Source organism: Bufo gargarizans, chromosome 10 (genome assembly GCF_014858855.1).
Source record: "Bufo gargarizans isolate SCDJY-AF-19 chromosome 10, ASM1485885v1, whole genome shotgun sequence".
Lineage (NCBI taxonomy): Eukaryota > Metazoa > Chordata > Amphibia > Anura > Bufonidae > Bufo > Bufo gargarizans.
In genome coordinates, this window is record NC_058089.1 from 131,320,721 (window position 1) to 131,336,402 (window position 15,682).

The 15,682-nt window shown below is 47.2% G+C and overlaps 1 protein-coding gene across 2 annotated transcripts in view; it reads right to left on the reverse strand.

Moving 5' to 3' along the window:
- Nucleotides 1-15,088, reverse strand: part of CA5A (carbonic anhydrase 5A) — a 34,856-nt gene extending 19,768 nt beyond the window's left edge. The window contains exon 1 of one of the 2 annotated variants that reach the window (XM_044269977.1): nt 14,843-15,088. In XM_044269977.1, the coding sequence (XP_044125912.1) occupies nt 14,843-14,969 (127 nt within the window). In that variant the 5' untranslated portion in view covers nt 14,970-15,088. Of the gene's footprint in view, nt 1-4,383; nt 4,614-14,842 lie in introns of those variants that run through there. The other variant, XM_044269976.1, reaches the window with a different exon arrangement.
- Nucleotides 15,089-15,682: the final 594 nt, after the last annotated feature.

Below are 15,682 nucleotides of genomic sequence, written 5' to 3' on the forward strand. Positions count from 1 at the left end.
GTACAATTATATATTCCCAATACATCAGGGGATTCTGCCTTCCTCTGGATCAACTTGCAGGATAACAGCCCGAAGTGGACGGAGAACTCGCCAGCACCTAAACTGTCACCATGTACCCAGTGTATACACGATATGTCCCACTGTATATACACCATATACCCAGTGTATACACGATATGTCCCACTGTATATACACCATATACCCAGTGTATACACGATATGTCCCACTGTATATACACCATATACCCAGTGTATACACGATATGTCCCACTGTATGTACACCATATACCCAGTATATACACGATATGTCCTACTGTATGTACACCATATACCCAGTGTATACACGATATGTCCCACTGTATGTACACCATATACCCAGTATATACACGATATGTCCTACTGTATGTACACCATATACCCAGTGTATACACGATATGTCCCACTGTATGTACACCATATACCCAGTGTATACACGATATGTCCCACTGTATATACACCATATACCCAGTGTATACACGATATGTCCCACTGTATATACACCATATACCCAGTGTATACACGATATGTCCTACTGTATATACACCATATACCCAGTGTATACACGATATGTCCTACTGTATATATACCATATACCCAGTGTATACACGATATGTCCCACTATATATACACACCATATACCCAGTGTATACACGATATGTCCCACTGTATATATACCATATACCCAGTGTATACACGATATGTCCTACTGTATATATACCATATACCCAGTGTATACACGATATGTCCCACTGTATATACACCATATACCCAGTGTATACACGATATGTCCCACTGTATATACACCATATACCCAGTGTATACACGATATGTCCCACTGTATGTACACCATATACCCAGTATATACACGATATGTCCTACTGTATGTACACCATATACCCAGTGTATACACGATATGTCCCACTGTATGTACACCATATACCCAGTATATACACGATATGTCCTACTGTATGTACACCATATACCCAGTGTATACACGATATGTCCCACTGTATGTACACCATATACCCAGTGTATACACGATATGTCCCACTGTATATACACCATATACCCAGTGTATACACGATATGTCCCACTGTATATACACCATATACCCAGTGTATACACGATATGTCCTACTGTATATACACCATATACCCAGTGTATACACGATATGTCCTACTGTATATATACCATATACCCAGTGTATACACGATATGTCCCACTATATATACACACCATATACCCAGTGTATACACGATATGTCCCACTGTATATATACCATATACCCAGTGTATACACGATATGTCCTACTGTATATATACCATATACCCAGTGTATACACGATATGTCCCACTGTATATACACCATATACCCAGTGTATACACGATATGTCCCACTGTATATACACCATATACCCAGTGTATACACAATATGTCCTACTGTATATACACCATATACCCAGTGTATACACGATATGTCCCACTGTATATATATACCATATACCCAGTGTATACACGATATGTCCCACTGTATATATATACCATATACCCAGTGTATACACGATATGTCCTACTGTATATACACCATATACCCAGTGTATACACGATATGTCCTACTGTATATACACCATATACCCAGTGTATACACGATATGTCCTACTGTATATACACCATATACCCAGTGTAGACACGATATGTCCCACTGTATATACACCATATACCCAGTGTAGACACGATATGTCCTACTGTATATACACCATATACCCAGTGTATACACGATATGTCCCACTGTATATACACCATATACCCAGTGTATACACGATATGTCCTACTGTATATACACCATATACCCAGTGTAGACACGATATGTCCCACTGTATATACACCATATACCCAGTGTAGACACGATATGTCCTACTGTATATATACCATATACCCAGTGTATACACGATATGTCCCACTGTATATACACCATATACCCAGTGTATACACGATATGTCCTACTGTATATACACCATATACCCAGTGTATACACGATATGTCCTACTGTATATACACCATATACCCAGTGTATACACGATATGTCCCACTGTATATACACCATATACCCAGTGTATACACGATATGTCCCACTGTATATACACCATGTACCTAGTGTATGAATTATACACACCATGCATTATATATATATACACACATACACCCTTCCTACCATGTATCCTATACACAGTCCTACCCCACTGCCTGACCTCACAGCCCCCCTATAATTCACCCAGTAATCCGGCAGCCCCCCTCCCCTATAATTCGCCCAGTAATCCGGCAGCCCCCTCCTCTATAATTCGCCCAGTAATCCGGCAGGCCCCCTCCCCTATAATTCACCCAATAATCCGGCAGGCCCCCTCCCCTATAATTCACCCAATAATCCGGCAGGCCCCCTCCCTATAATTCACCCAGTAATCCGGCAGCCCCCCCCCCGCCCCCCTATAATTCACCCAGTAATCCGGCAGCCCCCCCGCCCCTATAATTCACCCAGTAATCCGGCAGCCCCGCCCCTATAATTCACCCAGTAATCCGGCAGCCCCGCCCCTATAATTCACCCAGTAATCCGGCAGCCCCCTGTAATTCACCCAGTAATCCGGCAGCCCCCCTCCCCTATAATTCGCCCAGTAATCCGGCAGCCCCCCTCCCCTATAATTCGCCCAGTAATCCGGCAGCCCCCCTCCCCTATAATTCGCCCAGTAATCCGGCAGCCCCCCTCCCCTATAATTCATCCAGTAATCCGGCAGCCCCCCCCCCATAATTCACCCAGTAATCCGGCAGCCCCCCCCCTATAATTCACCCAGTAATCCGGCAGCCCCCCCCCTATAATTCACCCAGTAATTCGGCAGCCCCCCCCCCCCCTATAATTCGCCCAGTAATCCGGCAGAACCCCCTATAATTCGCCCAGTAATCCGGCAGAACCCCCTATAATTCGCCCAGTAATCCGACAGCCCCCCTATAATAAACCCAGTAATCCGGCAGCCCCCCTATAATTCACCCAGTAATCCGGCAGTCCCCCTCCCTATAATTCCCCCAGTAATCCGGCAGAACCCCTATAATTCGCCCAGTAATCCGGCAGCCCCCTGTAATTCGCCCAGTAATCCGGCAGCCACCCCTCCCCTATAATTCACCCAGTAATCCGGCAGCCCCCTGTAATTCGCCCAGTAATCCGGCAACCCCCTGTAATTCGCCCAGTAATCCGGAAACCCCCTGTAATTCGCCCAGTAATCCGGCAGCCCCCTGTAATTCGCCCAGTAATCCGGCAGCCCCCTGTAATTCGCCCAGTAATCCGGCAGCCCCCCTCCCCTGTAATTCGCCCAGTAATCCGGCTGAACCCCCTATAATTCGCCCAGTAATCCGGCAACCCCCTGTAATTCGCCCAGTAATCCGGCAGCCCCCTGTAATTCGCCCAGTAATCCGGCATAACCCCCTATAATTCGCCCAGTAATCCGGCTGAACCCCTTGTAATTCGCCCAGTAATCCGGCAACCCCCTGTAATTCGCCCAGTAATCCGGCAGCCCCCTGTAATTCGCCCAGTAATCCGGCAGCCCCCCTCCCCTGTAATTCGCCCAGTAATCCGGAAGCCCCCTGTAATTCACCCAGTAATCCGGCAGCCCCCCTCCCCTGTAATTCGCCCAGTAATCCGGCAGAACCCCCTATAATTCGCCCAGTAATCCGGCTGAACCCCCTATAATTCGCCCAGTAATCCGGCAACCCCCTGTAATTCGCCCAGTAATCCGGCAGCCCCCTGTAATTCACCCAGTAATCCGGCAGAACCCCCTATAATTCGCCCAGTAATCCGGCTGAACCCCTTGTAATTCGCCCAGTAATCCGGCAACCCCCTGTAATTCGCCCAGTAATCCGGCAGCCCCCTGTAATTCGCCCAGTAATCCGGCAGCCCCCTGTAATTCGCCCAGTAATCCGGCAGCCCCCTGTAATTCGCCCAGTAATCCGGCAGCCCCCTGTAATTCGCCCAGTAATCCGGCAGCCCCCTGTAATTCGCCTAGTAATACGGCAGCCCCCTCCCTATAATTCACCCAGTAATCCGGCAACCCCCTGTAATTCGCCCAGTAATCCGGCAGCCCCCTGTAATTCGCCCAGTAATACGGCAGCCCCCTCCCTATAATTCACCCAGTAATCCGGCAGCCCCCTGTAATACGGCAGCCCCCTCCCTATAATTCACCCAGTAATCCGGCAGCCCCCTGTAATTCGCCCAGTAATCCGGCAGCCCCCTGTAATTCGCCCAGTAATCCGGCAGCCCCCTGTAATTCGCCCAGTAATCCGGCAGCCCCGCAGCTGTCACTCACGGTCCACATTTCTCAGCTTGTAGGAGCAGGCAGAGATGTTACAGGCCCTGGAGGGCACCGCGCCGGGGGTCCTCAGCCTGAGGGCCCGTCCCGTCCAGCCGGGGGCCAGCAGCGGTAGGAGCAGCTTCCTGCAGCCGAGCGTCAGCACCATGTCCGCGGCCAGCGGGTCACTGAGCCTCGGAGCTGCCAGCGACCATAGAAGAAAACATAACACCCGAGACCACGCCCATCTCCCGCCCACCAGAGATTACGCCCCACCCAGCAACCAATGGCGGACATTCCTAGCCAATCACAGTCAGAGAAGAGATGCGACATGCGAGGCTTGGAACGCACGGTTCCGGGTTCTAGCTTACAGTGCGCCAGGCAGCCAATCACCGCTACTGTTTGCTTTTCTCCCCTCACGTGAGATTTAAGTCACGTGTGTCGGCAGAGAGTTTGCTGGGAGTGTCGTTTAAGACTCTGCTTGCTGTCAGTGAATAGGAACATTCGTGTTTACATCGAAGCTGAAAATCACTCCTGATAATACAGAAGATGCTGCACAGACAGTGAATGCACTCCAAGTCCTGTCTGTCAACTGTTCACTGACAGCAAGCAGAGGATCAGGAACTGCACCAGAAAGGGTAGAACTTTTTTTTATTTTATTGTAGAAATGTTAATATATTTTTTTTTAACCCTTTCTACCCCGGAGGTTTTAGCGTTTTCATTTTGCGCTCCGTGCCTTCCCAGAGCCATAACGCTTTTCCACTTTATTTTTTGTGGGACCAGTGGTACTTTCCCACGTCACCATTTAATACAGCGTATGATGTAGTGGGAAGCAGGAAAAAAATCCATTCAAAAAGCAATTCTGCGGCAGTATTACGTGTTTTTTATGATGTGTGATGTGCAATAAAGCTAAGCAGTCACTCTCGTTCTCTGGGTCCGTACGAATCCGGCGATTCCTCGTGTGTCGTTGTTTTAGTGTTTTGATACTGATAAAATAATAAAAAAACTTGGAAAAAAAAATCAGTTTTATTTTTCAGCCGCCGTATTCTGACCCTATAACTTTTGTGTGTGGAGCGGTGCAGGGGCTCACTTTTTGCGGAGCGATCTGCTCTACTGATACCAGTCTGGGGTGTGACGGTTAAATCACTTTTTACTTAATTTTTTGTGGGAAATGAAGCGACCAAAAACGCTAAATTGGCCATTTTGATATTTTCTTTAAGGTTTGCTGTATGGGGAAGATATTTTTATAGTACGGGCGTTTTCGCACTCATGATGAGTATTGTTTTTTATTTTGGGTAAAGGGGGGGTGATTTAAAAATTTTTTTTTTTCTTTTAAAACTATATTTTTTTACACTTTTTTGTCACACGCAGTCATTAGCAATGGAGTCTCTGATGATTTGTGGAGCCTTCTACAGACGGGGGCTCCATAGAAGCGCGTGGTTCCGGTATTTAGCGGGCTGAGATGCTGTGGTCAGGATTGGCCACGGCATCTGAAGTGTTAAACACCCGCGACTGGCATTGCCGCCGGTCGTGGACATGAGCTGTGGGTGTCTCCTGTATGAAACAGGCCCCCCGCGGCATCATTAGAGACCCGGCCAGCGCCGTAACTGGTCGGGAAGGGGTTAAAGGCGAACGCCCTTTACCTTCAGTCAGATTTGTGCCATTTTCTGGCCTGATGCCGCCCCCTCGCTGTTAAGCCACGCCCATTTTCACAACTTTTGGCAGCTGCGATGTAAAAACTGAGATTTTGAGACTTTGCGTAATTGGCAAATGTTTGCACAACTTGTGACTTTCCGTGGCTCGGTTTGCGCTGTAAACGTATTGGGCGCCATTTCATTATAGGACGATTAACCCTCATCTTCCAGCGCTGTCCCTTCCCCCGCCAGATCCGCCGCTAATACTATGGGATTCTATGGGCAGCCGCTCGTCTACCCTGCAGAGACAAATCATAGACATTGGTAGCCATGTTATAGAGCAGAGCTCTGCAACCTCCAGCACTCCCGCTGTTGTAAAACTACAACTCCCAGCATGCATACTGGCTCTGCTCCTCTAAGAAGTGTCATAGAAATTAATGGAGCATGCTGGGAGTTGTAGTTTGTAGAGATGAAGGTTGCTGACCTCTGTTATAGAGGCTTCCAAAGCAGGAACCGTCCTCTCTGCCGCTCTGCCCTCCATAGCTGACGTCTTCTATAATATGTCCTCACAGATCCTATAGAAAGATAGACACCCCTGGGTGACAACCTCCCCAACAGCCCACCTCTGGGTGACAACATCCCCAACAGCCCACCTCTGGGTGACAACCTCCCCAACAGCCCACCTCTGGGTGACAACATCCCCAACAGCCCACCTCTGGGTGACAACATCCCCAACAGCCCACCTCTGGGTGACAACATCCCCAACAGCCCACCTCTGGGTGACAACCTCCCCAACAGCCCACCGCTGGGTGACAACATCCCCAACAGCCCACCTCTGGGTGACAACATCCCCAACAGCCCACCTCTGGGTGACAACATCCCCAACAGCCCACCTCTGGGTGACAACATCCCCAACAGCCCACCGCTGGGTGACAACATCCCCAACAGCCCACCCTTGGGTGACAACATCCCCAACAGCCCACCTCTGGGTGACAACATCCCCAACAGCCCACCCTTGGGTGACAACATCCCCAACAGCCCACCTCTGGGTGACAACCTCCCCAACAGCCCACCGCTGGGTGACAACATCCCCAACAGCCCACCGCTGGGTGACAACATCCCCAACAGCCCACCGCTGGGTGACAACATCCCCAACAGCCCACCTCTGGGTGACAACATCCCCAACGGCCCACCGCTGGGTGACAACATCCCCAACAGCCCACCCCTGGGTGACAACATCCCCAACAGCCCACCCCTGGGTGACAACCTCCCCAACAGCCCACCGCTGGGTGGCAACATCCCCAACAGCCCACCCTTGGGTGACAACATCCCCAACAGCCCAGAGGTGACAACATCCCCAACAGCCCAGGGGTGACAACATCCCCAACAGCTTACCACTGGGTGACAACAGCCCAGGGGTGACAACATCCCCAACAGCCCAGGGGTGACAACATCCCCAACAGCCCACCCCTGGGTGACAACAGCCCAGACAGCCCACCACTGGGTGACAACATCCCCAACAGCCCACCACTGGATGACAACATCCCCAACAGCCCACCACTGGGTGACAACATCCCCAACAGCCCACCACTGGGTGACAACATCCCCAACAGCCCACCACTGGGTGACAACATCCCCATCAGCCCACTACTGGGTGACAACATCCCCAACAGCCCACCACTGGGTGACAACATCCCCAACAGCCCAGGGGTGACAACATCCCCAACAGCCCACCACTGGGTGACAACATCCCCAACAGCCCACCACTGGGTGACAACATCCCCAACAGCCCACCGCTGGGTGACAACATCCCCAACAGCCCACCCTGAATCGCCCGGCTCTGGAGGAATTGACAAAATCTTAAATCAAAATAGATTTTTATTTGGGTGCAGTTTATAACTCCGCCACTAGAGGGGAGCATAGCACCATAGAAAACTATGATCTCCATCATCACTCAATGGGGGTCCTTAAAGGGGTTGTCCTGATTCATAGCTGAACGCGGACATAGCCATATTTTCACCCCGGCAGCCCCCTGACAGGAGCATTGCAGCATTTCGTGCTCCGATCCTCTCCCTTACCCTGCGCAGGATCGCACAGGGCTTTTTTATTTACAATAACATTGATACACTTCGCGCATGGCGAGGGCATTTTCAGGAGATCCGGTCACGTACCGGGCTCTCGTTGGGGCTGCCAGGTGGAGGCTTCCGCCCAGCAGTGAGTCCGGTGACGTCACCGTCTCTCCTGAAAATGCCTTTGCCCTGCACGATTCAACGCAGGGCAAAGGAGAGCATCGGAGCATGAAATGGGGGGCTGCCGGGGTGAAATTCTGGGTATGTCCGGGTGCAGCTCTGAACCTGGACAACCCCTTTAATTAAAGACTGGCTTCTTTGGTGGGTCTTTGATTTATGATGAGGTGTGGGCCTCTCCTGCAGCAGTTCATGTGCTGGGAGTAAAAACGACTGTGGCCCCTGATTGGGGTAGATTTCCGCTAACATTTAATCCTGTTTCCAGGCATAAATGTTAGTAAATTTGCGTGACCCAAACCCACTCCCGCCACACCCAGATGTCGTCCATGCCACAAATGGGCATAAAACTGAAGCTGCAAAGCAGAGTGGTGCCCCTTTTTTTACACCACACACAGGCATAGCGCGGATCAGGGCTGGCCAACCTGAGGCTCTCCAGCTGTTGCAAAACTACAACTCCCAGCATGCCCACACAGCCTACAGCAATCAGCCTACAGCAGGGCATGGTGGGAGTTGTAGTTTTGCAACAGCTGGAGGGCCGCAGGTTGGCCATCCCTGGCGCAGATAGTAAATGACCCCCATGGCTTCAGTGACATCCTCCGTCTTCCTTACGTTTTTAGGTTACGAGTCCCCCCCGCTCTGCCACTACGTGGTCTATTCAGGCTTTACATTACACGGATTGCCTTTCATGTGAATAGTCACCATGTAAAACCACGTTTTGTCCAGACAAGGCTGCCACAGCAGATGTTTTCTGTGGCCCCCTGCGTTCTGAAAGGGGCTGTCTATGACCAAACAACCTAAGCTGGGGCAGGTATGTACGGGGCGGTAATATGCTCACCGTATCCTGGTGCTATTTCAGCTCTGCATGGAGTGTCACTCAGGGCAATGAGTCGCTGTGGGCCCCATCTGATATGGGGCCCCATGGTTAGTGGTTTCACCTCTTGGCGCTCCCACTTAGACACTGGGCAGTCTGTGTGTGGCGGGACACTCTATCTGTATGGCGACTGAAAGGTCGGAACTGTAGCACTGCAATCCGCAGCAGGGTGGACGCACTGGGGACAGTCCGACCCACAGCCAGTCCTGATCGGGGACCATCTGTACAGGACAGTACGGTATCCTGTGCATGGCTTGGGGGAAATCCACTTTTAATGAAAGTGTTTTTATAATGAGTTCAAAGATCAGTGGAGGAAGAGGCTTTTATATCCCGGAGATGTGAGACCCGTGCAAAGTGTTATAGTCAATGCCCACAAAACACAAGGTGTCACTGCAAGGAACACGTGTCAGCCTGTAACATTTAAAGGGGTTGTCTGAACCCGGACAAACCTCTATTTTCACCCCAGCAGCATCCCTGACAGTTCATGCTCCGATGATCTCCATGGGGCTGCCAGGAAGCCCAGTGACGTCAGCGGCACTGATGGGCGGGCTTTAGGGCTGCCCTAGCCTGTAAAACTGCTAGGGCAGTGCTAAAGCCCGCCCATCAGAGCCGGTGACGTCACCGAACACACTGCCGAGCGGAAGCTTCTGCCAGGCAGTGTGCGATTATAAACAAAAGCGCAGGGCAAAGGAGAGCATCAGCGCATGAACTGCCCCGATGCTCAAGTCAGGGGGGCTGTCTGGGGGAAATTATGGGTATGTCCGGGTTCAACTCTGAACCCGAACAACCCCTTTAAGGTCTCGGCTACACTGCAAATTTTTGTAATGCAACTGATTGATTTTCAGTATTGAACCAGAGCTGCCGTCCTAATGAATGCGTTCAGCTGAATGCGATCTCGTGGACTGCAGCAGTCACTGAATAGTTAAAATCAGTCTTGCTACTAGAAGTCACGGTGTAGCCGGGGCCTTAGCGGAGAATCATGCAGTGCAGCACCCCCTCCTTCCTTCCAGTACACGATGTTCATGGCGCCCTGTGAACTCCAGCAGAATAAATGCCAAGAACATTAAAGAACCGCACCCAGATCCACACTGTGCCATCCTGCCCGGGGGCTGCTGACAATCATGAAGGAATGTAAGAAAGCTGTTTACTGGCCTCTGAGCGTCATGCTGGTCATACTGGTGTTTACACAGGGCAGTACCTTTCTCCCAATTACTTGGACACATTCTTCCCCGACACCATCATGAACACTTTCTCAAGATGAAGGTTTACTGAATAAAACCGCATAATAATGTATGGAACCAAATCCTTATCACACAACTGGAACTGACTGTGCCACAGCGAATTTTTGAGCGGGCCCCTTCCCTTCTTGGACCCCTTAATGCAGACCTCACACCGGAGCAAAGCAAAAATAAATATTCTCCTCCTATGGGCGCCTCGTTCTCCGTGCAGCACTAAACCCTAACCGGACATTGCACCGCGACCGGCCATAGTGCACTCTACGTCCCTTCCTGAAGCGGAGCGCTACCAGCAGTCTCTTCGAGAAATATACCAGAGAGCAGTGATTAATACTAGTGCTAGGGCAATGAGAACCATACTCACCGCTCCCTGGGCCCTGAAAATAAATTGATTTGTTCTCCACCTTAGCTCCTTCCTCAGTTCAGGTCCTAAAGAAGCCACTTCACCTGCTTGCATGGTACTGAAGCTAGACCCCTGTTATCACACATTGTGACCACTGTTCAGTCAAACACACCGTATTCTATCATAACAGTGTCTGACATTTATAATACTGCTCCTATGTACAAGAATATAACTGCTATAATACTGCTCCTATGTACAGGAATATAACTGCTATAATACTACTCTTATGTACAAGAATATAACTGCTATAATACTGCTCCTATGTACAGGAATATAACTACTATAATACTGCTCCTATGTACAGGAATATAACTACTATAATACTGCTCCTATGTACAGGAATATAACTACTATAATACTGCTCCTATGTACAGGAATATAACTGCTATAATACTGCCTCCTATGTACAAGAATATAACTACTATAATACTGCTCATATGTACAAGAATATAACTACTATAATACTGCTCCTATGTACAAGAATATAACTGCTATAATACTGCCTCCTATGTACAGGAATATAACTACTATAATACTGCCTCCTATGTACAAGAATATAACTACTATAATACTGCACCATGTACAAGAATATAACTACTATAATACTGCTCCTATGTACAAGAATATAACTACTATAATACTGCTCCTATGTACAAGAATATAACTACTATAATACTGATCCTATGTACAAGAATATAACTACTATAATACTGCCTCCTATGTACAAGAATATAACTACTATAATACCGCCTCCTATGTACAGGAATATAACTACTATAATACTGCCTCCTATGTACAAGAATATAACTACTATAATACTGCCTCCTATGTACAAGAATATAACTACTATAATACTGCCTCCTATGTACAAGAATATAACTGCTATAATACTGCTCCTATGTACAAGAATATAACTACTATAATACTGCTCCTATGTACAAGAATATAACTACTATAATACTGCTCCTATGTACAAGAATATAACTACTATAATACTGCCTCCTATGTACAAGAATATAACTACTATAATACTGCCTCCTATGTACAAGAATATAACTACTATAATACTGTAGATAGAAGGATGTGGGCAGCACAGCTGTCTGGACGGTACGGTTGGAGTGCCAGCGGCTGAGGAGGCGATCCATCTCCAACAATATAAAAGCAAGAAATTCCACAGCACATCCAGTTGTAAAAGTAAAAAAAGACGGCTTTATTCACCAGACACGCGACGTTTCGATCCGCTCAATGGGATCTTTTTCAAGCAGTGACAAGAATATAACTACTATAATACTGCCTCCTATGTACAAGAATATAACTACTATAATACTGCTCCTATGTACAAGAATATAACTACTATAATACTGCTCCTATGTACAAGAATATAACTACTATAATACTGCTCCTATGTACAAGAATATAACTACTATAATACTGCTCCTATGTACAGGAATATAACTACTATAATACTGCCTCCTATGTACAGGAATATAACTACTATAATACTGCCTCCTATGTACAAGAATATAACTACTATAATACTGCTCCTATGTACAAGAATATAACTACTATAATACTGCTCCTATGTACAAGAATATAACTACTATAATGCTGCTCCTATGTACAAGAATATAACTACTATAATACTGCTCCTATGTACAGGAATATAACTACTATAATACTGCTCCTATGTACAAGAATATAACTACTATAATACCGCCTCCTATGTACAAGAATATAACTACTATAATACTGCCTCCTATGTACAAGAATATAACTACTATAATACTGCCTCCTATGTACAAGAATATAACTACTATAATACTGCTCCTATGTACAGGAATATAACTACTATAATACTGCTCCTATGTACAAGAATGTAACTGCTATAATACCGCCTCCTATGTACAAGAATATAACTACTATAATACTGCCTCCTATGTACAGGAATATAACTACTATAATACTGCCTCCTATGTACAAGTATATAACTACTATAATGCTGCTCCTATGTACAAGAATATAACTACTATAATACTGCTCCGTTGTATAAGAATATAACTACTATAATACTGCTCCTATGTACAAGAATATAACTACTATAATACTGCTCCTATGTACAAGAATATAACTACTATAATACTGCTCCTATGTACAAGAATATAACTACTATAATACTGCTCCTATGTACAAGAATATAACTACTATAATACTGCTCCTATGTACAGGAATATAACTACTATAATACTGCTCCGTTGTATAAGATATGTTGCCGCTTTTCCATTATATATCTGTATGTCCTCAGGAGGTTGTAGAACTTTATACTTTATAGTTACCTTTTTAGTGTTTTCCCATGTTTTGGTGTCTTTCTTCTTTTTCTATGAGAAGGAACACTCAGTAATACATATTTTTGGTAAACACGATGAGTCACATTATGATTCACGGGGGGACGGACTGTTTAAGGAAAAAGAACGTTTCCTGCGAGAGGTTTGGCTCATTGATGCTGCAGATTATTCGGCCGTTGTCCGCTGTTCTCACACATTCATTGAGACACGAGACGCCATAGAAACCAGTAGGAATCCAGTAGTCCTTCTCCAAATGCAGACTAGCGGGCGAGGGACCAGACTGGGGGGCGATGGACCAGACTAGGGGGCGAGGGACCAGACTGGGGGGCGAGGGACCAGACTAGGGGGCGAGGGACCAGACTGGGGGGCGAGGGACCAGACTGGGGGGCGAGGGACCAGACTGGGGGGCGAGGGACCAGACTAGGGGGCGAGGGACCAGACTGGGGGGCGAGGGACCAGACTAGGGGGCGATGGACCAGACTGGGGGGCGAGGGACCAGACTGGGGGGCGAGGGACCAGACTGGGGGGCGAGGGACCAGACTGGGGGGCGAGGGACCAGACTAGGGGGCGAGGGACCAGACTGGGGGGCGAGGGACCAGACTGGGGGGCGAGGGAGGCCTGTGGCGGACTGTTTAAGATCAGATTTATTCTGCAGTCATTTACAGTCGCTGTTTCACTTTTACACTTTGGAAACCTTTGGGACAATGACTTTTTTATTGTATTATTGTGGTTTGGGGTTAAAACTGATTTTATTAAAAATATTTAGATGTTTGTAATAAACAGGGTTAAAAATCAGTCTGTTTGCAGGCTGTCAGTTTTTGTTTTCTTTGAATCCCGTCATCTGATGGCTCATGTGTAGCTCTTATTAGTGATCTCCTAACCTCATAATCACTCATTATAGTTCAATGCCTATCAAACTAGTAAGAATATGGCTTCAAAAAGTGTTTATGAGGTCAGGAGGTCAGAGATAAACGCTACTCATGAGCCGTCAGATGACAAGAGTCAGAGAAAACAGAAGTGCACAGCTTGTAAACAGACTGATTTTGAAACCTTTTTGCTCAGAAATGGCTGAACATTTTTAATAAAGAACAAATGAAAAAAATATTTTTCACCCAAAAAGAGTAAAATGCAATCATAACAAATGCCCCTGGAGGCGCCCATAGCCTTGGTTTGACCTCTAGGGGGCAGCATCACAATAGGAGCTACTGGCTCACGATTACTCGCAGCGCTCGTCCGGGTAACTGTCCGAGATGTCTATAAGGTAACAGAAATCTAGAGTCCAGCATTGGTCAGATGCTTTACTGTCCTGCAGTTCAGGGGCCACACCCCGGCGTCAGCATCAGACGGTTAATTGAAGAGTGCAGTGTTATGTTTATATCATGAATCATTTATAATAACCCTGGAAACGGTGAGGAGAGCGCTGCATGCAACACCCGAGGGGTCCCCGTAATTTCTATGGGTGCTGGTTAGAGGTAACAGCTGTGGCCCCAGCGGAAGGGCCCCCACAATCCGCGCATCCACTCACATAGTACACAACTAACCCTTTAAAGGCTTAGACATAAAGGGGGAGGGGCCTCCAGCACTGATACGTTGTAACTAATTTCACATTCTATTATTTTTGTCAGGTTGATTGGTGTCACATCTATGGTCAGTTTAGAATCCTGCTGGTTCACATTACACCCCACCTTGTGGTCAGCAGAGCTCTCGTATAACCCTGGCCACATGATGGCGCCCTCAGTTACTCACAGTTTGCATCCTTGTGCTGGAGGGCGCAGGCAGCCAGGCTGCAGGATCTGACTTGTAGCCTCTTTTCTGGGTGGAGGACACATTTTGCCAGTTGTCTGCTCAGTGTCAGGAAAGCTCTCACCTTCATCACCGTGTCCTGTGTGGAGCCGGGTCCTCAGATGCGAGAGGAATTGCCCCAGATGGATGAGCGCTTCTCCTATAAGTACTCAGATGCTGCCGTCTGTTTGTTTTGAGCAGCAGAGTTAATATTCCACCCAGCACTCTTCATTGGCTCCAAGTATCTCGGGGTGTGGACAGAAGCCACAGAGTTTACACACTGGGCATGAATGGAAAGAGAACTCAACCCAAATCTATCAGATGTCACACCGTGATATATTCCTGTACATAGGGGGCAGTATTATAGTAGTTATATTCCTGTACATAGGAGCAGTATTATAGTAGTTATATTCCTGTACATAGGGGGCAGTATTATAGTAGTTATATTCCTGTACATAGGAGCAGTATTATAGTAGTTATATTCTTGTACATAGGAGGCAGTATTATAGTAGTTATATTCCTGTACATAGGAGCAGTATTATAGTAGTTATACTCTTGTACATAGGAGGCAGTATTATAGTAGTTATATTCCTGTACATAGGAGCAGTATTATAGTAGTTATATTCCTGTACGTAGGAGCAGTATTATAGTAGTTATATTCTTGTACATAGGAGCAGTATTATAGCAGTTATATTCTTGTACATAGGAGCAGTATTATAGTAGTTATATTCTTGTACATAGGAGCAGTATTATAGTAGTTATATTCTTGTACATAGGAGCAGTATTATAGTAGTTATATTCTTG